The sequence below is a fragment of the Astatotilapia calliptera genome, chromosome 4, assembly GCF_964374335.1.
Source record: "Astatotilapia calliptera chromosome 4, fAstCal68.1, whole genome shotgun sequence".
Taxonomy (NCBI): Eukaryota; Metazoa; Chordata; class Actinopteri; order Cichliformes; family Cichlidae; genus Astatotilapia; species Astatotilapia calliptera.
This window is the reverse complement of record NC_137425.1, coordinates 7,197,886-7,223,192: the sequence shown is the minus strand read 5'-3', so window position 1 is coordinate 7,223,192 and position 25,307 is coordinate 7,197,886. Positions and strand designations below refer to the sequence as shown.

At 41.2% G+C, this 25,307-nt stretch overlaps 2 protein-coding genes and 1 long non-coding RNA gene across 3 annotated transcripts in view; 1 reads left to right on the top strand and 2 right to left on the bottom strand.

Moving 5' to 3' along the window:
- Positions 1-19,876, bottom strand: part of LOC113019985 (alpha-2,8-sialyltransferase 8F-like) — a 30,005-nt gene extending 10,129 nt beyond the window's left edge. The window contains exon 1 of the mRNA XM_026163652.2: positions 17,932-19,876. Coding sequence (XP_026019437.2) covers positions 17,932-18,032 — 101 coding nt within the window. The 5' untranslated portion in view covers positions 18,033-19,876. The remainder of the gene's footprint in view (positions 1-17,931) is intronic.
- Positions 6,896-11,532, top strand: LOC113018541 (uncharacterized). The gene is made up of 2 exons (XM_026161620.2): positions 6,896-7,096; positions 8,498-11,532. Exons 1-2 carry the CDS (start codon positions 7,022-7,024, stop codon positions 10,271-10,273), a joined length of 1,851 nt encoding a protein of 616 aa, XP_026017405.2. The 5' UTR covers positions 6,896-7,021; the 3' UTR covers positions 10,274-11,532.
- Positions 11,618-16,221, bottom strand: LOC113027637 (uncharacterized). Its single transcript, XR_013908471.1, has 2 exons — positions 16,023-16,221; positions 11,618-14,621 (listed from the first exon to the last, which is right to left on the bottom strand). It is a non-coding gene; the product is annotated as an uncharacterized LOC113027637 (long non-coding RNA).
- Positions 19,877-25,307: the final 5,431 nt, after the last annotated feature.

Genomic DNA, 25,307 nt, shown 5'->3' with positions numbered 1-25,307 from the left:
TAAAGGGCCCAGTTCTAACCATGTCCATGATTAATAAAACTCCCTCTATTAAAATAAGAAAACAACCCCTCTGGCACAAGGAATGAGACAACAACCGCAGGTGACCAGTATCCCTAAATCAACCGACAGAATCAACCCATCACTAAAACAACAACCCCAAAAAATCTTAATCACAGCAAAGTTTTGCTTACTAATTTAACCATATGTTGGCCTCAGGTTCTTCAGCGTCCTGACAGTCTGAGGTCAACTGACATAATTTCACCTGCTAAATACACAGATAATCTTGTTAAAAGCCACACAGTTTTGCACACCATTGATATTCTCATTAAGCCCTTTCTAAAGACGTTATAACAATCTATCATCACTAAATACTAAATTTCCTTTCCAAATTTGGACTACTGCACTTAGTCACAGACCTGACCACTTTATTTAATTATCCTGTATGTTACCAAGCCATTCTTCTCACACAGTCACAGTGTGTCTTTCAGTGCAAGCTTCACTCATCCAGTCAGACAGGAAACCCAAGTTCTCCTTTTTCATTTCCCGTCCCCAGTCATTCAACTAATTTGCATACTGAGTCAAATCTCAAGAAGTTGCGTCCGCTCCACCACAACCACCCACACATGCAGGGCCTTGGAGTAGGGGTTTCTCTTTAACTGCCATGTGAGAGCTCGCTTATCAGGTTTAGTGACACATGGCACTGTAAATAATTCAACCAGAAACTTGGCCTGAACATTTCCAGTGATCTTAACCTATAACTTTCTTCCAACTTCTGCTGGTTGAATTATTTACAGCGCCATGTGTCAATAAACCTGACAAGCGAGCTCTCACATGGCAGTTAAAGAGAAACAGTTGAGAATGCAGGACAAAGCGGAAAGAGAACTGCCTGGTATTGGACTGTTAGAATGCTGTTATTTAATGTGGGAAATCAAAATTTGGGTTAGCAAACCTGGGAAAAAGAAAACTGACTGCTTAAGTGGGAAAATTGTGAAGGAGTCTGAAACACTGCAAAAAGAAACATATACAAAATCACACACACAAACAGAAAATGTATTAACCTTACTAACACTTACAAATACAAGAGAGCTCATGAAGATTAGACAGCATCTTGAGCATGTGAGTCTGTTTATCATATTGTCCAAGTCGCTTAGTGTGATGAAAAGTGATGCAAAGACCAGTGGACTAATAGCAAAGTAGTTAGAAAATGATCCAATTATAGCAGAGAAATGTGTAGGAAAGGCAGCTTTGAGAACATGCCCTGGTGGATCTGCAGCTCCACTGCACAGACATTGATTAAACCTGATTAATAACACACACACACATGGAATGAAAATCAGCTTGCTATCTTTCATTAGTGTTAAAATAGTGTGAAGTTAACACACTTAAAGCCTGAAGTTGAGGAATAACTCAGGGAAGTTCCACGACAATAGAGTGATTTTTGTGAAAAGGAAAAAGTGATTAAAGCTTAAGCGCATTACCACCATGCCACTGCAGTCCAGATTACTCTCACAGATGGATGTGCTAATCTGACAAACTAATAAAGGTCTTCAAAAGGCGAGGAGGACAAATAGGAAGAAGACTGCAGAACATTCTGGAGCCCTCGGCCCAGGTAAGAAAAAAATTAATTTGTGTATACACTTTAGAGAAAATAATAATTTTAACAAAATGCTGCTTGTCACTCTATGCCAGGAGTATGTTGAAAATCACCTGGTGGGGGAGATGGTCACATCTTGCAGGAGCTTTCCTCTCTTCAGGAAATCTCTGCAGGAGGGGGAGATACAGGAGAGGTGGAGGAAGATCTCAGCCTGGGCGTTTACTGTCTTATGTAGTCTGGAAGATGAGTGGATGGTGGGGTGGGTGCAGTTTTCTCTGTGGTGGGGTTGGGTGGACTGTCCCGGGCTCTGTGGGGCCGGGAGGCGCTGCTGCACTGGGCCCCGGTCTGGATGGGCCTGGGCCCCCTTTCCCTGGCGGGTCGCGGAGTGTGGGAGTGCCTACTGGGGTCAGCGGGGGAGCTGGCCCCAGGGAGGGGTTACCTGCCCCTCCCTTCCTTCCCTCCCCATCTCCAGCTGCCTCTCTCTCGTTGCCCACCTCTCAATTTTAAATACACTTAGACATTGAGGGCTATCAGGAGGGACTATGCGCTTACCTGCTGCTCCTTGGCAGGTAGCTCCATGCCCTCCTGGGTTTTAATTGCACCTTAGAACACACATGCATCAACACTACAATGAGCGGGTGGAGGGAGGTTTGGAGTCTTCTCCCACCCCCCATTCTCTGCGGCCTGCTGGAGCGGGAGGGCTAGGTGGAGTTGGCCGTCCGACTGCGGTCTGGAGTGTGGGGCCTCCCTGCTGCTACGGAGTCGGGGTGGTCTACCTCTCCCCACCGCAGGGAAAAGGGTAACACCACCTGGGTCTGGGTGCAGTTCCCCCCTCCAGGGGCAAGGGTACCTAGACCCGGTTTGTAGAGTACGCTTGGGGAGTGTGATCGTGTGTACAGCGTCTCTTTATGTCTGTCTCCACGTTGGTTGAGTGTGGAGTGAGTGCATTTGAGAGCATGAGGGGGGGAATGGATGTTTGTGTCTGTGTGTGCCTGTATGTCTGTGTCTATATGTCAGGTTGGGTATCAGACGCCACCTCTCTGGGGACACCTCAGGCCCTCCAAGGTTTGGAGGCCTATCTCCACCTACCACCACTTCCCCTGCCGGTTGCGGACTCCCTCAGGTGTCGGTGCGTTGGTGGTTCTTTGTGTCTGGGGGTGGGCGTCCAGGTACACACCGGCTCACTCCTTGGCGGCCGCTTATCGGGGCCTGGAGCCTGGGGCTCGCTCGGGCCCCTTCGGGGGTGGGGTGCCCCCGGCCTCTCGGCCTGGGGCTCGGTCACTCAGGCACAGCTGGCGGCCGGCGGAGCTCACGGCCGCGTCACTGCAACTCCCCCTGGCTTCTGCTCCACGGCTGCTGAGTGAGCCCTCATCTGGGACTCTCCTCAGCTCTTACTGGAACAGTGGCGCGGCTGCCCCTCTGTTGGTCTTCCATGGTTTCTTGTGTTCTGGGGGCCTCTGGATGTCTGGAGTTTTGATCTCCTCCATACCTGCTTCACACCCTGGAGGACGGGGCTGTGGCCCCCCCACACTCCCTAGCAGATCGTTACATGGAGAAACCTTTGGAATACAAGCGCGCTGATCCACACAGGTATGCACACGGGTGTTCACTGCTCGTAGACCCAAATTACACCTTTCTTGGCTGCTACCTCGAAGCACATCTGTCCTGCGTGCTGCACAACAACATTGAATATTTAGTATTTACTGCTGTTTACACTTAGCTAGATTAATGCGATGGTGTTGTGTTTAGTATGTTGCTTTGTTTTTTGTTTTTTTTGTCTTTTTTTGCTTGTTTTCTATTCTTCTCTCAACAGGTGATCCAGGAGATTTTTATTTTTTTTCTCCCCCCCTTTCTCACTGTCCCTCTCCCCTTCTGTTTTTCCTTTGCACTGCACAGAGACATGCCATCTTCAGAAGTTTTCTGATGACTCTGCGGTGGTTGGATGCATCAGCAGGGATGATGAGACAGAGTACCGGGCTGTGGTCGACTCCTTTGTCACGTGGTGTGAGCAGAATCATCTGCAGCTCAACGTGGCAAAGACCAAGGAACTGATCGTGGACTTCAGGAAGACCAGGAAACACTTGACCCCTGTTTCAATCCAGGGGGTCAGTGTTGACATTGTGGAGGACTATAAATACCTTGGAGTACACATTGACAATAAACTGGACTGGGCTAATAACACCACAGCACTTTACAGGAAGGGCCAGAGTCGTCTCTATTTTTTGAGGCGACTGAGGTCCTTCAACATCTGCCAGAAAATGCTGAGGATTTTCTATGAGTCTGTTGTGGCCAGTGCGATCCTCTATGCTGTTGCATGCTGGGGGAGCAGGCTGAGGGTCGCAGATGCCAACAGACTTAATAAACTGATCCGTAAGGCCAGCAATGTTGTGGGGATGGAGCTGGACTCCCTCAAGGTGGTGTCGGAGAGGCGGATGCTGTCCAAGATAAAGACAATGTTGGATAACACCTCCCACCCACTCCATGACATGTTGGTCAGTCACAGGAGCTCGTTCAGTGAGAGACTGAGATTACCGAAAAGCACCACTGAACGACACAGGAAATCATTCCTGCCTGTGGCCATCTCCCTGTACAACGCATCCACTTAACACACTGTTTACTGCAACAGCTACACATGTTTCTTTTCCAAATATTTATTTATAAGTGACTTATTTATGTATGTATGTATGTATGTATATATATGTATATATTGTACTATTCTTAGTTAGCGTATTGTCTGTCTTGTCTTAATGTTGGTTTAAAATGGAGCACTGCAACAAAAAATAATTTCCCCCAGGGATCAATAAAGTATTCTGATTCTGATTCTGATTCTGATTTCCTTCCTCTTTCTTTCTCCCTTTCCTATCTCTCACTCATGTCTGTCCCGTCTGTAACATCTGAAAATAAAATATAATAAATAATAAAAACAAAGATCGACCAAATGGACCAATACAGCAATGCCACAATGATCCATTTGGCAAAGTAAATCCATTGGGTATCCTTGTTGGTCTTCAGACAACAATTCTGATGGCTAAAGAACCAAATGGGACAGGCGGAAAAAAAAGAAAAAAAAAAAAAAAGAAAATCACCTGGGATTTTCACAATTTACCCTGGGTGCTTTTTCTTTTACCTGTGTTAGAACTATGTGTGGAGTTCATAGTTGAACACCTCTCTATGCTCTGACAGTATTCTGCTTCTTTGCATGGAGATTTCACTTCATGCATTACCTTTTTAAGCATTCTGAGGACTCAAATCACATGCTGTAATGAATCCATTTTTGTTCACCTAATGTGTTAATGTTAACATTTTTTGGAATAGTGACACAGATTGAAATAAGATTTGGTATAATGTTCTTTGACCAGTGTTCTGTTTAATTAAATTTTGGAATTCTGCATTTTCTAGGCCACAGATGAAGCCATTATCCAACGATCTAATAAGGAAACAACCATGGGAATTTACATCATAAAGTCAAGAGATGCCAATGGCAGCCCTGAGGACATCGGGATAGTCCTTGAAGGCCAGAGAGTCTGGCAGGATTTGGATAACTATACCCTAGCAGCTGCAATGCTGTTTGGACTAATGTACACTTTGAACCTCACCTACCCACTGGAAAAGTATACCTTCGAGGTATTATAGAAACTGGTTATGGAGCTCAAACAGAACAGCCTTTCAAAGAAGGCCCAGGTTTTCAGGACCAGACTGTATGATTGAACAGTTTTCCAGTTATGATGTGGGAACAACATGTTTACCTCTTTGAATATGTACCATCCTTTCTTTTAAGCCAGCACTGGTAAAGTTGCAGTACATAGTGAAACTTATTTTTCTGGCACTTTTCAACTTGGGGCCTTTATTACTGCAGTTTTCACTTTTCAAGCCATTGCTCTTTTAAAAAAAAAATCTAACTTTGAATGTCCATTTTTCTCAATGGAAATGGTGCCTTGCACCAATTTCACCAGTTTGCAATTTTTTTCCCAAGGTGCACCACTACAAACAGATTGCATCGTGTAGTATTAGTGGTTGTGATGTTTAGTGATAGAAGCAAGCCAATACTAATCAGTTTAGGTCTCTTGGTTGTGTGCCTGTGGGTTATAATGTTATTTTAAGTCTCTTCTTTGTGTCACTTTAATAATTACACCCCTGTTGCCATATTACCTTATGGCTCTTACATTTAAAAAACCATTTTTTACATAAGCGCGATGTCATAAGGCCCCACAATGTTGAATTCAGGTTACAGCAGATAACTTTGAGGAATGTTGTGGAATGTTTTTCAAGAGATGCATTGTACAAATATGACTCATGTATATTTTGGAAGCCTGAATTGAAAGTCCATTGTTACAACTGTGTAGTATTTTCAAAAATACAGGTCATTGTTCAAAAATGTTTTGCTTATTTCTTTGATTGAGAGAAAGTGTACAGTACATACAGTAAGATCAGCCTTAATTTAGTTTTATTTATTGAACACTCAATTATATATTCGATTATATATTATATATTAGAAATTTGTTATAAAATAAAATAAGCTTACCATAAAATAATCTTGTCAATATAACACATAGTAGTCCAATACAATTAACACAAAAAGTTCATGTCTGATAAACAAGTGGTTTCTATAAATATTTGACCGGAATGAAAAACATAACAACAACATAAAAAAAGTCATGTTCGTGTTACCGGAAAAATGTCTGCAGGTATAACATAAAAAACTAAGGTTAACCAAATATAACTTACGGAAGAGGATTAGGGCCACAGGAAAAAAAAAAAAAAGAATTCTGACTTTAATCTCAGAATTCTGACTTTATTCTCAGAATTCTGACTTTTTTCTCAGAATTCTGACTTTAATCTCAGAATTCTGAGAATAAAGTCAGAATTCTGACTTTATTCTCAGAATTCTGACTTTTTTCTCAGAATTCTGACTTTAATCTCAGAATTCTGACTTTTTTCTCAGAATTCTGACTTTATTCTCAGAATTCTGACTTTTTTCTCAGAATTCTGACTTTATTCTCAGAATTCTGACTTTTTTCTCAGAATTCTGACTTTATTCTCAGAATTCTGAGATTAAAGTCAGAATTCTGACTTTATTCTCAGAATTCTGACTTTATTCTCAGAATTCTGACTTTTTTCTCAGAATTCTGAGATTAAAGTCAGAATTCTGACTTTATTCTCAGAATTCTGAGATTAAAGTCAGAATTCTGACTTTATTCTCAGAATTCTGAGATTAAAGTCAGAATTCTGACTTTTTTCTCAGAATTCTGACTTTATTCTCAGAATTCTGACTTTTTTCTCAGAATTCTGACTTTATTCTCAGAATTCTGAGATTAAAGTCAGAATTCTGACTTTAATCTCAGAATTTTGAGGTGGGCACCTGCAGGCTTCCAGCTTCGGTGACAGCGATGTGTCCAGTTTGGCAGGTGGAGAACTAATTCACTAAATATGGTGGATATAAGTGACTTTTTGCGTGGCCGAGGGGTCCCCGAAGATGCTATTTTATTAATGGAAGAGCAGAAGGTGAGTAACAAAAAAGAGAAATAGTTTGGTGTCTCCTATTTTTACAGGAAAACAGTTACGGTACAGTTACGGTTAGCTGTTAGCATGCTTGTTAGCTTATAACGTTATATAGGAATGAACGTGTTTCACAATATTACAGTATACTAGGTGAATTGACGTTTTAACTGTTGTTGATCGCAGGATCATCCCAGATGGGTTCGTTGCATTTTATTTTATTGTTCTACTATTTCAGAGTTTTTCAAGGCAGTTAAGCGGAGCTGTGTTACAGATGCTAGCCGCCTGCCAATATCACTGATATATTTGATGTGTACAAGTAAGTTACACTTAGTACAGCGGAGGAGAGAAGCTGTAATGAATGTTTATGCGGATATTTCACTCAGAAAAATGGGTGGCGTTCATACACAGCCACCGACACAGCCCCGGTTGTTGTTCTGACGGTGGCCGACTGACGATCCCCTCACAACATGTTAGCTAACACAAACTAATGTAGTGCATGTAACTGTGTATACGTTAGTGGTACAGTGTCGGAAGAAATGAGCAAACTGTTTATAATGTCAGAATGACATCATCTTTCTCCTATATATAAAAGTGCTGGCTGAGGAGCGCTGCCGGGTTGAACTTTGACCTCGGAGTGACGTGACGTTTGTTCGCACAACCAATAGAAGTGCAGAAAGTCGCAAATCAGGCATATTGTTCGCATAAACACAAAAATAAATAACGAAATAATCCCGATATTGTGCCAAAGACTGATTTACAATGTTACTTTGTGTTCTATGTGTAATACCTTTGCTTAAATGACTAAATGGACTGTGTATTTATGACTCTGCGTTATAGTCTTACATACATAAGTAACATTCATATGTACAGATAAAAATGTACAGAGCTATGTACACAAGCGTGTACACAAAAGTCTACTGCTGATCGAGCTGCTCAGTGGTCGTGCAGTCTCATGCAGAGAGCGTGGAGGTGTTGTCCATGGTGGATGTTAGCTTAGACAACATCCTCTCCTCCCCAGTCTGCTCAGTGGACTTTAGCAGACCGCTAAAGCTGGCCCTCCCGACCAGTTTGTTAAGTTTCCCCCTGTCCCTCTCTGCCATTCCACCACTCCAGCAGACCACAACATAAAAGACAGCAGACGCCACCACAGTGTCGTAGAACATCCTTAGAAGACGTACTACCTACATCATAACCAGAGGATTTATTATTTACTGAAAGGCTATGCCTTAGTTTGCTTCTTTCATTATTGTGTTTCGCCCTGCATAAAATAGATAGCTTTTCTGATAACTACAGTCAATACTCTCCTACTGGCATTAGCGGTGACCTAAGAGGCTTAACTGTAATATTGCTTTGCAGTGTAAATGTTGCAGAAAATGACTGTCTTTTCTTTCTTCCTGTGTGCAGATTGACTGTGACGTCATAGCGCTGATGGATGACGCAACTTTGGCAAACTACATTCCCTCGTACGGAGACCGAATTGCCGTCTTCAATTTCTGCAAAAGCAAGCAACCACTGTCAAAAAGAAAACTAGGACTTCTGCAAAAACTTCGTGAGAAAATGAAAACCAGAAAAGAAAGTCCAAAGGAGAACACTTCACATACAGATGCAGGAATAAGACAGACAAAGAAGCAAAAAGCAACACGCAATGTTGAGATAGGATGGATACATTGTGATGGAAAAATAGCCAAACAGGTGAGAGCGAAGCAGGGAGGTGGCACTAGAAAAATTCAAATGGCCACTGATGCTGGATTAAAAGATATTCTTCAGGAAGGAAAGAAACTTTTTTTTCCTAATGGCATATCTCCTAAGGGATGTGAAACAGATTTTGAGTTTGAGGTTTGGGACTTTAAACAGAACCACCTTACTGATGATACCTGCCAGTCTATTGGCAATATGTATGAGGCAGCGAGACTGACAATGTTACGCTTCTACATTGCAACAAAACCAAAAGATCCTGAAGAAGATGCCAGCGAGACATCTGAAGTGGTGTTTGTCTCAGAAAGCAGTGGCAGTGATATTAATCCATTGCAAGTGGGGGAAGTCAGGGGTAATTTTGATGAAGTCATCGCTGGTTCAGAAATTTTAGATGATCCAGAAATTACTTTTGGTCCAATTTTTGATGCTGAAGAAGATACAGAAGACACATTAGTCTATGAGGGTTTTCTTGTACCCCTCAGTCCACCTAATTCAGAGAACATAATAACAATCACCATACGTCATACTGACACTTTACATGACATGATTACTGCTTTCTCTGATGAGGAGATTTTGACCAAAACACTGAATGTGAAGCGCATACTTCCAGACAACACAGAAGAACCAGGCACTGGATCAGGAATACTAAGAGATGTACTCACATGCTTCTGGCATGAATTTTATGAGCGATGCACCCTAGGTGCAACCATTAAAGTGCCATTCATTCGCCATGATTTTCCTGCTGAAAAATGGAAGGCAGTTGGGCGAATACTCCTGAAAGGTTACCAAGAATGTCAGTATTTTCCAAATAAACTTGCAATCCCTTTTATGGAACAAGTGCTTTTCAGTGGTGTTTACAGTGATCTTAAAGCACACTTTCTACAGTTTGTCAGCAGCCAAGAATGTGATGTTTTGATGGAAGCAGTAAAAGATTTCTCTGCAGTTGACTTGGATGATCTTGTGGAAATTCTTGACAGTTATGGCTGTAGAAAAAGAATCACTGCTGAGACTCTACCTACAATCCTTGATGAAATAGCACACAAAGAGCTTGTCCAAAAACCAATGTTTGTTATTGACTGCTGGCGGGAGATCATCGACCCCCATATCTCCCTCAGTCCGGAGGGACTGACCAAGTTATTCTCTGAACTGCAACCAACTTCAAAAAAAGTGTGCCAGCTGCTGAAATTTGCTGTGGATTTGACTCCACAACAAAAAGAAGTGAAAAATCATCTCAAAAGATTCATCAGAGAGCTGGATAACATTAAACTTCAGAAATTTATGCGTTTCTGCACCGGATCTGACCTTATAGTAACAAACAGTATTTATGTGGAATTTCAAGATATGACAGAGTTTACAAGAAGACCAGTCGGACGCACGTGTGGGAATGTTCTGCAGCTAGCTAACAGCTATGAAAACTTCCCAGATTTTCGTTCTGAATTTAATGCAGTTCTTGAAAGTAATGTCTGGGTGATGGACATTGTTTAGACTCTCACAGCAATGCGCTACATTTGAACTGCTCATGCACACTAGAGCATAACTGTAAAGAGATGTTAGGAATATGTATTTTTATGTATTTTGAACTTATACAGTATACTTTTTTTAATTAGAGAGAAGTTTCTCATCTCTGTTAGAAGTCTAGTTTTGGCTAATATTTCATTTTCTTTTATCATTTTGAGTTTTACATAATACAGTCACAAAACAAAACGAACAGGTACACTGTTTACTACCATATCCAGAGCTGTCTTCACCAAATCCAAGCTTTCCAGCTGTAAGACAGAAACCTTCAGCAAAAGCATGAAGAAAGATTACTTAAGATCTATAAACTATAATTAAACTGCTCTTAAACGTTCTTTAATGCACCATGTGTGGTGTGAGAGCTCAGCACAGTCAAATACTTTTGTAAGTAATTAGTAGAAAGACTAATTCATTCAGATGGTATTTTCTTATTAGGTCAGGGCTAAAACTGAACATAGTTATAACGCAAAAGTAATGCTGTTATGCAACACTGTATTGTAAAAGGAATAAGTACAATTTTATACTTTAGCATTTGTCATGTCTGAAAACATTTTGCTTTACAGTATATGCAATTTTTAGTTAAGGTAGGTTAAGGTATCAAAGTTTGGCATTTGTTGTTGATTACAAAGGTTCCATATAAAGTTGGTGAAAATATTTTTTTAAATTCCAGTATTTTCTTAATGTCATATTGTTTCTAAGCATACCTGTTATTCATCCATCAAATTGATTCAAGCTGCTTAAAGGATTCAGTCTGTTTTGAAGATGGTTATTGATTACTGAGATCATAAATAAACACTGTACACTTCAGTGCAGTGGTCAAGTACTGTGATTATTCAGGCATCCTTTTGTAATGCCAAATTGTCATGTTCTCAGATATAGTATTAATCTTAACACCTGAAAAAATGTCTTGTTACTGCCAGAAATTATGCATTTTTATTTGTATGCATGTATGTTCTCAGTCATTCACACTTGTTTTTATTTCTATACCATAGATGACACTGAAGGAATATGTGATACCACAATAGCCAGTGTTCATGGTCTTTACAGTAAGTCACTGATGTATACTGATGCATAACAAGACTATATGAGATCTATAAGTTTGTTTTAAAAGTTGAGTCATTCTTGTTACAGGGCAGCTTATACGGTTATGAGTTTTAGCCATGTTATTGGCATTGGAAAGAACAGGTTTCTTGTAAACTTTTTCCAATAAAATGTTACTGTACACAGTACATTTGTATTGTTGTTTTGAATATGTTCATCAAACTCCATATCTATTTGAACATGCCAGAATTCAAGAGACTGCCACACATGAGCTCAGTAACATGGAAGAATACCATTTATTTTTAATTTCAAATATTTCATAAAGATACACAAATATAAATGTAAAACATGTTGCACTTAATGGGACAATAACTTGGTTCCACTTGCAGGAACTGTTTTGTTGCATTGTTGCTGGGATACTACAAATAAAAGTCAAAATATTTTTGGTATGTTTCTTATAATTTTAGGATTCATATCATGAAGGAGCCTTGTATACAACAGCTAACACTGAATCAGTATAGCAATGATTCGTGGTCATTTTACATGAAAAACCAGCTAAAATATCTTACAACTAACAGAAGTGAAATACATTAATAATTAAGTGATGGATCTTCATATGGGTAAATGATTATAATAGCTTTGCTTTAATATAATTGCACTAAAAGCTCCCCAAAAGGCATAACGACTTTAAATATTAACAATGATACGTTTATAGAAACATGCTGTTGTCAAGACCTAGAATTGTTAATGCTACTATGGTTTGCTGAAACATACCACAGATAACCCGGGCACTTAGCATATCATATGCTGGTGCCTGGGTTTCCAGCCATGAATATTAAGAGTAAAGGTTGATACAGAAAACAATGAGCAGGGAGCTGGTCAGTTTATATTTTATATACTATGCACATGTCTGGCAACAAAACACAGAAATTTATATTGCAATTTACTGGTAGGCAGGTTTACACCACTTATGATTCAATCAAAAATATAACATTTGTAAATGCAGTTTAATGTATGGCCTTTTAAAAGGATTGACATGCGTTTCATAACTGATTGATAATATCACAATATTCAGCTTCTTCAAGTAATATATAAACATTTCTGTTTAATGGTAGTGTGAATGTAGAAAAACATTTTTCATTTAATGCAGTGCAGAAATACCTGCATAAAAGGTACCTGTAAGACATGGCACCTACTATCAAATCACGTTATCAAGATAAAGAGAAATATTTTGTATTTATTTGTACATTTACACACTGAAGTTCCTTAAATACTTTGCAGTATTTCTTCTCTTAACCTAATGTACAGATCCGCAGCACCAAGTGGATCTCCTGGGGCATCCCATTCATTTTCTACCATAAGCAGACAACACAGTTCAAAGACTGTTTCATCACAGGGGTGTTGACCTTTTGGGCTACACTCTTCCATACACAAAGTGATATCCTCCATAGAAATAGGCTTCAGTCTATCCTCAGCACTGTGCAGCTCTGGAAATGAGTACATTACTACTGGTCGACCCGATGCTGCACTACCACTTGGCCGGATTTTGTGCGAGTTCCATGTGTTCACAACTTCATCAAGTTCATCCTACATGAAAAACAACACAATATAAGTACCGGTATATGAAACAGACCATGTACCAGTAGATTTAGCCAAAGTTGAGGCTTATTAACTCATTAATCAACAGACATAGAAACTGACCTCTAATTAATGTAAAACCAAGCAGCAACAACAAAAGAGCACTTTCACTAAACAGCACATGGACACAGAATGGTGCTGCATGATTCTGCTGTTGAATAGATAGCCCAACACTTTATACTCAGTGTGCAATGATTCTACAATAAATTTTCAATAGAGAATTAACCAAATGATAGGATTGCTTTCTGAAACCGTGCCCAAAGGACCACTAGGTAACAGACTCCATAGTAATTTAAACCATGTGGCAATAAAAAAAAAAAAAAAATGCTCCATGCACCTGTGCTGAGAAAGGTGCAGTTACTTCCACTGATAACATGAATACAATTCCATCAAAGTATTAAAATGGAATCCCAAAAAGTTGATTCTGTTCATCTGGATGTAGCGTTTTCAGTGTGAGAAATGTTCTGTCAAAAAACATTCCTTACCTGGCTGATTGAGCATGCATCAAGACATATTAAAATGGAAATAAAATTCATATTTAATTTAAAGAAAAAAAATGTTCTAACCATATTTATATTTTCTATTTATGCAGCTAAGACATTACATAGCATGAGCACATGCTTTTACCTGAATAAGATTGAGAAAGCAGAACTGGATAAGACTTTTGTCCAAAAAATCCCCTGTGAAGTGGCCATCATCCTGAAAAGTTTGAAATAAGTTCATCCAAAATTGTGCACTCTGTTTGCGTAGGGTAGCCCACCATCCTTCTATACGTTGGTTGGCCGTACTTCTTCCGTAAAGGAAACTTTTCTCACCTGCAAAACTGTCTGTGTGGTTTCTCCGTAAAAACATCTGCATTTGTTCGACACAACCATTTTCGGTACCTCGGTCAGCACGTAACCTTTCTGGACATCCGCTGATGCATGAAACTGTTTTCAGAAAATAACTTGCAATCAATTTAGGGTCACTGTTTGTAGTATAAGCCTCCATCCATAAAACATAGCGGCTAAAACCATCTATGCAGCCACTGATAGCAATACCATATGGTTTCAACTTGTCATAGCCATCCATGTGCCAGAGAGCATTTGGCCCTCTGCAGCTGTACTGTCGTCTTCTCAACCGTCGAGCTCGTCTCAGTTCCACACCTTGAGGGTCAAGCAATTTGATTATGCATCTTACAGTATCTTGTGACACCACAAATCCATGTTGAATTGCACGTAGATGTAGCCAACGATAACCTTGCATCTGTCCATTTGTCATGATCTCTTGTTGGACAAAGGCTAGCACTTCCTCCAAGTTTGATTGATTCTTCCTTCTAAAAAGCCCAAGTCTTTTACAAATTCTCTTTAGAGTTCGAACACTTATAATTGTCTGATGACTATATGTGCTAAAATTGAAAGTATTTCTTTGTTACTGAAAGAAAGTCTGAAATACAGTCTTATTAAGTCATCCAAATCTGACATGTCAGCCACTGTTTCTCTCACTTTGAGAGGTGAACTTTTTGCAGAAGTCCTAGTTTTCTTTTTGACAGTGGTTGCTTGCTTTTGCAGAAAATGAAGACGGCAATTCGGTCTCCGTACGAGGGAATGTAGTTTGCCAAAGTTGCGTCATCCATCAGCGCTATGACGTCACAGTCAATCTGCACACAGGAAGAAAGAAAAGACAGTCATTTTCTGCAACATTTACACTGCAAAGCAATATTACAGTTAAGCCTCTTAGGTCACCGCTAATGCCAGTAGGAGAGTATTGACTGTAGTTATCAGAAAAGCTATCTATTTTATGCAGGGCGAAACACAATAATGAAAGAAGCAAACTAAGGCATAGCCTTTCAGTAAATAATAAATCCTCTGGTTATGATGTAGGTAGTACGTCTTCTAAGGATGTTCTACGACACTGTGGTGGCGTCTGCTGTCTTTTATGTTGTGGTCTGCTGGAGTGGTGGAATGGCAGAGAGGGACAGGGGGAAACTTAACAAACTGGTCGGGAGGGCCAGCTTTAGCGGTCTGCTAAAGTCCACTGAGCAGACTGGGGAGGAGAGGATGTTGTCTAAGCTAACATCCACCATGGACAACACCTCCACGCTCTCTGCATGAGACTGCACGACCACTGAGCAGCTCGATCAGCAGTAGACTTTTGTGTACACGCTTGTGTACATAGCTCTGTACATTTTTATCTGTACATATGAATGTTACTTATGTATGTAAGACTATAACGCAGAGTCATAAATACACAGTCCATTTAGTCATTTAAGCAAAGGTATTACACATAGAACACAAAGTAACATTGTAAATCAGTCTTTGGCACAATATCGGGATTATTTCGTTATTTATTTTTGTGTTTATGCGAACAATATGCCTGATTTGCGACTTTCTGCACTTCTATTGGTTGTGCGAACAAACGTCACGTCACTCCGAGGTCAAAGTTCAACCCGGCAGCGCTCCTCAGCCAGCACTTTTATATATAGGAGAAAGATGATGTCATTCTGACATTATAAACAGTTTGCTCATTTCTTCCGACACTGTACCACTAACGTATACACAGTTACATGCACTACATTAGTTTGTGTTAGCTAACATGTTGTGAGGGGATCGTCAGTCGGCCACCGTCAGAACAACAACCGGGGCTGTGTCGGTGGCTGTGTATGAACGCCACCCATTTTTCTGAGTGAAATATCCGCATAAACATTCATTACAGCTTCTCTCCTCCGCTGTACTAAGTGTAACTTACTTGTACACATCAAATATATCAGTGATATTGGCAGGCGGCTAGCATCTGTAACACAGCTCCGCTTAACTGCCTTGAAAAACTCTGAAATAGTAGAACAATAAAATAAAATGCAACGAACCCATCTGGGATGATCCTGCGATCAACAACAGTTAAAACGTCAATTCACCTAGTATACTGTAATATTGTGAAACACGTTCATTCCTATATAACGTTATAAGCTAACAAGCATGCTAACAGCTAACCGTAACTGTACCGTAACTGTTTTCCTGTAAAAATAGGAGACACCAAACTATTTCTCTTTTTTGTTACTCACCTTCTGCTCTTCCATTAATAAAATAGCATCTTCGGGGACCCCTCGGCCACGCAAAAAGTCACTTATATCCACCATATTTAGTGAATTAGTTCTCCACCTGCCAAACTGGACACATCGCTGTCACCGAAGCTGGAAGCCTGCAGGTGCCCACCTCAAAATTCTGAGATTAAAGTCAGAATTCTGACTTTAATCTCAGAATTCTGAGAATAAAGTCAGAATTCTGAGAAAAAAGTCAGAATTCTGAGATTAAAGTCAGAATTCTGACTTTATTCTCAGAATTCTGAGATTAAAGTCAGAATTCTGAGAAAAAAGTCAGAATTCTGAGAATAAAGTCAGAATTCTGAGATTAAAGTCAGAATTCTTTTTTTTTTTTTTCCTGTGGCCCTAATCCTCTTCCGTAATAACTTAATTTCGTGCAACCGCTTACAATAATTTTTTTATGTTTATCCCACTGATTATTTTTTTCAGTGTAGGTCGGGCCCTTGTTCGCATGGTACTCTCAACAACTAAGTGATACACCTATCTTTTGTCTTCCTATGGAATCACAACAATTAAATGATACCCGCGGTGGGCTTTTGCAATCCTGAACAATTTCAAACAATTAACCGGCTGTTGAAAAGACGGAGCGGGTCTGTGCGACTGGTTTTAGAAGTATCACTGCAGCGTTTATTTTCTAAAGGGCTGAATGTTATTTGTATGGAAGCCCGTTTCCGCCACTAAAAAAAAAAAAAAAAGGATCCATAACTCGAAATTTCGAGTTATATTTCTCGAAATTTCGAGATAATAACTCGAAATTTCGAGAAAATAACTCGAAATTTCGAGTTATGGATACTAGCTTCTTTTTTTTTTTTAGTGGCGGAAACGGGCTTCCATATATTTGCGACCATCGTGTGTTAAAAACTATTCTGAAACCATGAAACCCCTTACGGAAGAAATTCCCGTTTGATCCATTTTTAAATAAATAAAATGCTTGCATCACTGCATGCTGTGACATCAGAATCACAAAATGAGTGTGATTAAAACACAATTAGTTTGAAAGAGCGATACTGGCTGCTTTGGGGGGAAAGGTGACATCGTGTTCAATGTGTTTTAGAAGTAGCCCAATAGCGTTTATTTTCTAAAGGGCTGAATGTTATTTGTGACCATTTACTGTGTTAAAAAACTAGCTGGCTCTGTCTCTCTCATAGTTCAACATTCCGAAATCCCGATTTTTAAATAAAATGATCGCATCAACCGGTGAACAAAAACCCCAGTAGATGCGTAAAAACTAGTTAGATTAAAAACTAGTGGTTTGATTAAATGAAACGCTTGTGAACAGGCTGACATTGCCCATTCAGAAGAAATTCCCATTTGTGCCGTTTTTAAAATAAAATGCTTGCATCGCTGCATGCTGAGACATTGTCAGAATCACAAAATTAGTGTGATTAAAACACTGTTACCAACACTTTTGCCTAGATGTAAATAAAAAGCATTCCAGCTTTGTTAATGCGCACTGTGAAGCAAAACGGCTTCCACCCCTCCATACAAAAACAAAGAATTGCTCTTAAGAACACATATGTCTGCATAACTGAATGTTGAGGCACGCAAAAGCCATAAAATAGTTTAATTAAAAACCCTATGGTTTGTTTAAATTAAAACCCAGTTAAAAACACATAAACTCATATAACCTCTCTGACGCCCTGTGTGTTTCCACACATGAACTCGCGTACCCAGAGCACACCTGAACGCACACACGCACGAAACCATCAAACAGGTTGCCAACCTTTTGCCATCGTTTTACTACTAACACTGAAGAAGCGCTTTACTTTTGACACTTTAATTAATTTAATAATACTATGTTTATTATAATACTTCTTCAAGAGCCTCTTTAGTTTTTGCTCTTTGAGCACAAAGGTAGTTATGTACTTACTTGCTGTCCAACATGTACCAGATAAGGGTGGTCATCACGGTCCCCAAACTGAGGAAAGTGAACATGAAAGACAAGAAAGACTTCATACGATGTCCTCTCATACCTCTCCCCTCCTGTTAGTCTTACACTTCAGTCTGTCCAAATTTTCTCTCCCCCTCTTCTTCCTTCTCCCGCTTTTACCTTTCACAAAACTCACTTTTTTTTATCTGCCCTATTCCAGTTGCTTAGGTTTTCAGTTTTTTCCCACTCCTACTCAGATTGCTCTACCTCAAGCATTACATGCCAGCTCAATGAAGACTATGAATCCCATTATGAACCCTAGCCTGTTTGGCGCCCTGGGCGAACACTCCCTCCCCAATGAGAACAGGACAAATCAACAATTGACAATGACTAATTAATACTAAAATCTGTAGCATATTGTATTGTTTGGAGTTTAGTCTGTTACTGTTGCTAGTTTTACCATTTCTTCTTGGATCGACTGTAACCCACATAATTTCCTTAGGGATTAATAAAGTATTCTGATTGTTTCAGGATACATGAGCTGCCATTATCCAATCACACATCTGCTTACCTGTATCTTTTGCTCGTTTCTCCTTCTCCTCTTTTCTATTTTTTTCTAAACAGAGCACCTGATGGCTTTGAACTTTTCTTGTCCATCTTCCATTGATTTTCATTTTGCACTCCAATATGAACACCCATCTCTCAACCCGAGGATCACCACAACATAACCTAACAGACCTACACCTTAGTTCACAGATTCACTTTGTCTAGGGTGCATTTCTGAGATTTCACACAACCCAGGATTCAAATCATGAATACATAATGGTCTTGGATTTACAACATTATAAATGAAATGTGCTCTATTTGGAAGCAGCCGGCCTTTTCGACGGCTTGTGTGTGAGACTTTAAATCATCAAACTGTAAATTTTAAATTGTTATTGATCCCTTTACCTCTAGTCCTAAAGCATATATTTATTTTCTTACTCTTCTTATATATATTGTTTGTTTACTTGCACTGCTGTAACTGGAGCCTCGTCGTCTCGTCTCTCTATATATTGGATTGTATGTAGCGGAGATGACAATAAAGTTTACTTTGACTTCGGCAGCAAGCAGGCGCACCGAGGGCTCTAGCGCTCACTTTTCGCGTATAGAATTTCGAAAAAACATCAGTGCAAATTATAAGTCTGTATTATAATGTCTGGTGTTTTCGTGTTTGTTGCTTTGTTTTTATTTTGTTTTATTTTGCAAGTTGGTTATTAGATGCTGCTCCAGCCGGTCAGTGAATCCCCCGCCGCCCCGCCCTCTCCTCCCTGCGCCGCAAGCAGCAGGCGCACCTCGCAAACGAAGGGCGCCCTTACTCCCCGCAAATGGGCGATAGAAAACCGATCGGTGCGTATGCCATTCCCAATGTGTGCTGGCTGACGTCGGGGGAGCTTGAGTACAAGCATTTTTTTTTGGCCAATGCCCGTTATGCCGCCCAATCAATCAGATGAACTCTTAATACCAACCAAACGCTTATGAACACATAAAAGCTTTCAGCTGGTGTTTCTCTAACTAAGTAACGAACAGCTGGAAAAATGAGAGAAGTGGGAAGTGATGATTTACTTGCTCTCTGTTGCCAAATGACTAATGTTAGCAGAATTAAATTCTTGCAGTGATTAGATTAATACTGGCAAAGCACTTTTTTCAAAATTAACTAAAAAAAAGCATGCCTTTAAAAACACATCTGATAATGTATTAATATTTTAAAATTGTATTATATTTTACTTAAAACTACATTATACAAGCATTTCACATATCAGTACATGCAAGTGTCCACTTTGTGGCAGCATTTCTTCACCACTATGTTGTCACTGTTGCATATATATTATACCTGCACATTGTTACTGCTCTTTTGAAACAGATGCCTCCCAAAACAAATATTTTTAATCAACTATTTGCTCAAATTACCACAGATATTCAGATATTCTTGTGTATTATGCTTTTGGTCTCTATCAAGAACTAACGCCCCAGTGTTACTGCTCTTTTGAAACAGATGCCTCCCAAAACAAATATTTTTAATCAACTATTTGCTCAAATTACCACAGATATTCAGATATTCTTGTGTATTATGCTTTTGGTCCCCACCAAGAACTAACGCCCCAGTTCTTGACTGTTGTTTATTTTTGTTCCTTTTTTTTCTGGCAGCTTGGTCCTTCAAGCTGGATCTCAACATTTCCCCCACTCACCTCGGGAACATGACCGAGACCGTGCATACGGGAGTCTGGGGCTCCACCCCAGTATTGGGGTTAGAAGTGCTGTTTCAGAATGTAGAGAGCGGGAGCTAGAGGCAACTGAAAGAGTGACGAGAATCATAAACTAGAGGAGCAACTAGAATTGGGAGCAAGTGGCCTGGGACCTCGAAAAGGAAACCTCACATGGAAAATAAGATAGGCCTGCTACTAGAATCCTAGAATCTGACTTTTCTAGACTTTTCTAAGAGAGACTAGTCATTTAAAAGGGTGTGATCAAAGCCCAATGATCAAACACCACTTGTTGTAGAGACCCACCTTTTAGCACATCCCAGCACACCCACTCACTTCACCAGATGCATCTTGTTTAGTTCTCTCACCTTTGATTGGGTGTGGTGCTTGTCCTTAATTGCACTCACCTGTCACACATTATATAAGGACTGCATTCACTTTTGGCTCACTTTTTCTTCACTCCCACACGGAGCGGCAGCAGAGCAATGGCAGTCCATGTGTGTCCTTCCTTCCTTCCTTCCTTTATTGATTTGGAGAATAAAAGGAAAACCCTGTGAATGATTAGATGACTGCTTATTCTTATTCTAATCGGATGAGCCCATGATGCTGATTACTTAAGCCCTGAGCCTTCCTTCCTTCAAAACACCACTGATCAAAGCCCACTGATCAATGGCCATGAGTACATTCACAGAGAGTTGGGGAATGACTGCAATCATAGCATTGTAAGATGGCGAAAGACGTACCCTTAGGCCCCCACCTCGATTCAGAGATGGTCTTTCCCTTTTCACGTAAATAGCCTCCAGAGGAACCAGTGTTCCTCTGGTTTGAGCGCTGGCCTGTGTGGACTCCTAGCCTGACGAGTTAGCTCTTCTGTGTTGTGCCATCTGCTTCACCAGAGGTTGTTTGGTTTCCCTGATCTATAAATCTTGGCAATTCTCCTGGCACTAAACAGCGTACACTATGTTACTCTGTTTGTATCGGGTGACCCGATCCTTGGGGTGGACCAGTTTTTGGTGCAGCGTGTTTTGGGGTTTAAAAGCCACAGAGACATGGCGTTTAGAAAAAATGCATCTCAGCTGGTCCGATACTCCTGACATGTACGGGGTCACTAAGTGTTTTCCCTTAGGCAGCAGTTGTCCTTCTCTCCTGGATCAGCTGGAGCTTTCTTTTGGTGCCTTACCAGTTTTGACACATGTCCAGCTGGGATAACCACATTTACGAGGGGGCTTCTTGATGTTATGTTCATCTGCTTCCCTGGCTGCTGTGGCTGTGGGTGGGGATGGTGTTCGCTCTGTGTTGTAGTGTCCTGATGACACCCAGATGAACAGAATCAATCTTTTGGGATTTACTTACCTGGATGATTGAGCATGCATCAAGACATGTCATTTAAGGGAATGAAACACATGAAAAAAATGTTGAATAACAAAACTGTGATTTCCTCAAATTCTGTTCCACAGCAGGAACCAGGACCTTCAACAGAAAAGGGTGAAGCCAGGAGACTGGGTGTTCCTTAAAGTCATTAAGAGCAGTGAAAATAGTGGAGAGAAGAACCTGGATGTGTCTAAGCCATTGTAAGTCTGCCACACATGTCAACCACAAAGACAACAAATAAAGCTGAGGTAAAGCAACACTTTCAAATGCACTTTAAAACTATCTATGCAATGGAACCTGTACTTGTGCCCTAGTTTATCTGGTTATATCTTTTACTGTGGTTTTAGGCCTAAAGGCAAACACTTTGGCATCAGAAAGTAAACTTTCTCACAAATTCTATAAAGGAGACCTACACACAGTTGAATGGCACGTGTATATATATATATATATATATAGACCCCATGGGGGTTCCAAGAGGACTCCCAGATGACTTTAAAGCACATAACCAGATAGCTGCAGGGTTTTAATCCATGTTCTGGTAGCTAACTATTATTAAAATGTTGATTGGATAAATTAACTGTATTACAAACAACAAAGATTCTTGAATTACTTTAGAGTTGCAAATAAGAGACTTTTGGAAGAGCAGAAAGATAATATACTTTAAAGGCATGTTGAAAGTCTTATCTTCAAAAATAATAAAAATAAATAGAAGCTTAGCAAGAGAAAGAACTCTTACTCTTCCCAAAGAGCCTGAAACAAGAAAAGTGGAGAAAATGAGGAGGAAAATCTTGTCCTAAAGGAATTGCTAGACAATATAAACCCTTGTTTTAAGGGGGGGGAAAGACAACATTATTCCAAACTTATTAGACTATAGTGGGCGGGATGCAGATGTTGAATTCATCTATCACAGGGGTGGGGAACGCCAGGCCTCAAGGGCCAGTGTCCTGCAGGTTTTAGATGTGTCCTTGAACACAGCTGATTTAAATGGATAAATGACCTCCTCAACATGTCTTGAAGTTTCCCAGAGGCCTTGTAATGAACTACTCATTACTACTGATTCAGGTGTGTTGACCCAGGGTGATATCTCGAACCTGCAGGACACCGGCCCTCAGGGCCTGGAGTTCCCCCACCCCTGATCTATCAGAATAACTCTGTGACAGGATGTCACATGTTGGATTTGATTAAATATTTGTAGGTTTCACATAAGACCAAACAAAGTCACAGTGTAGGATGATTTGTTTTCCACCTTCAGTAGCAGGTAATTCAATTGCACATCAGCAGATTCTGCTGATCGACGCCATGCAGGACACCACAACATGACACATCAACAGGAGATGAGCATTTTAATAACCTGATCTTCCTTCATAACAATATCATGCACATCAGTTATATCGTTTTACAAAAATTGACATCATGGCATAATTTTACTGGCAGCTAACCCACGCTGGTTTTGTTTTCCAGAATTGTCAAGATGATTTTAGAGTAACATATTCAGGTGGAAATCTAAAAAGAAAATTATAAATAAATAAAAAGGTCCCATTCCCAGAGTTAAAGATGATTATTGTACTTCAGGTTTATGTTTTGCAAAAATGAGCCAACATTCCCTTCTCTAAGCAATCTTGCCAAGAAACATCTGGAATTTATTACATCATCTGTACCTTCAGTTAGGATTTTCTCAAAGACAAAGTTAGTGAGCTAGAAAAGAAGTACAAGAAAACATTTATTTTCCATTAATAATTTGTACACTTTATTTTAAAAAGACACAAGTGCAATAACAGGGAAAATGTCTTATTATATTATTGTTTCTGAACAAAAAAGTGGAGTGTGCCATGTGAGATTTAGAGCAACAAATACTTCCCTAGCAGTCTGTCTAATTAAATATCCAGGCCTAGTGTGTGGTTTCACCTCATTACAGGCTACAACTTGGCATGCCAATGCACTCAGTACACTCTGACAGCGCCTCAAACAGCAGCTCCATTACAGACTACGGGAACCTGGACACCAGTATCTCATAAGGGTGGAAGTACAATACTGTACAATAGAATACAATCAAACTTTCAAAATAAGATCCCACAGGTTTCAAAGTGTCCGTGATGGGGTTGAATTAGGATTGTGATTTCATGCATGAGGTGGGAAGTTGTATTTTCTAAAATATTTGACCAATAATATTTAAGAAATCTACTATCAGATCAATTTATTAGACATGCAGTTCTTTAAGGTAATCAAAAATGCACCTCTCTGAGAGAATCATACATTGTCGTGGTCCCTCGGTCCTACCTGGCTGACATATCAGGGTTTGTTTTTGTCAAGGCTCGGCTGTGTGGCAGGCAGGAGGAGGACCCAAACGCAAAACTCACAGACACGGGGATGAACTCAAAATCACAGCTTTAATGCTGGAATGGCAGAACATAGGAAATACAAAACTAAACTGGGAAAACTACAAACTAAGAACTCACAGAGAGACACAGGGAGATCCACACAACATGAGGGACGACGTCACGCTGAACAGAGGGAGACGCAGACAGAAATACACAGAGGGTTAACGAGGGGAGTGGGAACACACGGGGAACACAGGTGACACTGATAACCATAACGAGACAGGGCGGGGTGAACTGAACACTGACGGGAGAGGTGAAACAGGGAGCACAGAGGTTCAGACAGGAGGAGAGAGAGCACGAGTAGAACACCAACATAACAGGCAGAGGAGACACGGAATAAACACGAAAGGGGACGAGGGCTCATAAATACATAGAGGGGCACACAGGGAGACATGAAGGGCAAGGGATCAAAACTAGAAGCCATAGAATAAATCACACAAGTACAATAATACGAAAATCACAAAGAACTAAAAACGCTGGGTCAGGAGACCCAGGACCGTGACAGTACCCCCCCCTCAAGGGCTGGCTCCAGACAGCCCAAACACAGAAAAACAAAACCAAACAGAAAACAACCCAGGGCGGGCGGCGGGGGCCCAGGACGGAGGGCTTGGAACAGAAAACAAAGAGCACAGAAAACACCGGAGCCCAAGAAAACAACCCAAAACACAGAGCAGTTCAGGGGGCCGACCGTGCGGAAGGCAACGGCGGAGACGCGGAAACAGTTCAGGAGGCCGACCGCGCGCAAGGCAACGGCGGAGACGCGGAAACAGTTCAGGAGGCCGACCGCGCGCAAGGCAACGGCGGCGACGCGGAAACAGTTCAGGAGGCCGGCCGCGCGCAAGGCAACGGCGGCGGCGAAGGAGACGACGGAGCAGTTCAGGAGGCCGACCGCGCGGAAGGCAGCGGCGGCCCTCCAGTCCCAGGCGTGCCGGCCATGGCCCGGTGGGCGCAGGGCCAGACGAGGCAGCTGATGAGGATGCTGGAGCAGACGAGGCAGCTGATGAGGATGCTGGAGCAGACGAGGCAGCTGATGAGGATGCTGCGGCAGACGAGGCAGCTGATGAGGATGCTGCGGCAGACGAGGGCTCTGAAGAGGAGGCTGCGGCAGACGAGGCAGCTGAAGAGGAGGCTGCGGCAGACGAGGCAGCTGAAGAGGAGGCTGCGGCAGACGAGGCAGCTGAAGAGGAGGCTGCGGCAGACGAAGGCTCTGAAGAGGAGGCTGCGGCAGACGAAGGCTCTGAAGAGGAGGCTGCGGCAGACGAAGGCTCTGAAGAGGAGGCTGCGGCAGACGAAGGCTCTGAGGCCGGGCCAGGCGAGGACGCAGAGGCTGAGGCCGGGCCAGGCGAGGACGCAGAGGCTGAGGCCGGGCCAGGCGAGGACGCAG

What these genes read in the sequence shown, in the direction of transcription:
- LOC113018541 (XM_026161620.2), top strand. Translation starts at nt 7,022, where the DNA reads ATGGTGGATATAAGTGACTTTTTGCGTGGCCGAGGGGTCCCCGAAGAT. An exon ending in TATTAATGGAAGAGCAGAAG is followed by an intron (nt 7,097 to 8,497) that starts GTGAGTAACAAA and finishes TCCTGTGTGCAG; the next exon opens with ATTGACTGTGACGTCATAGC.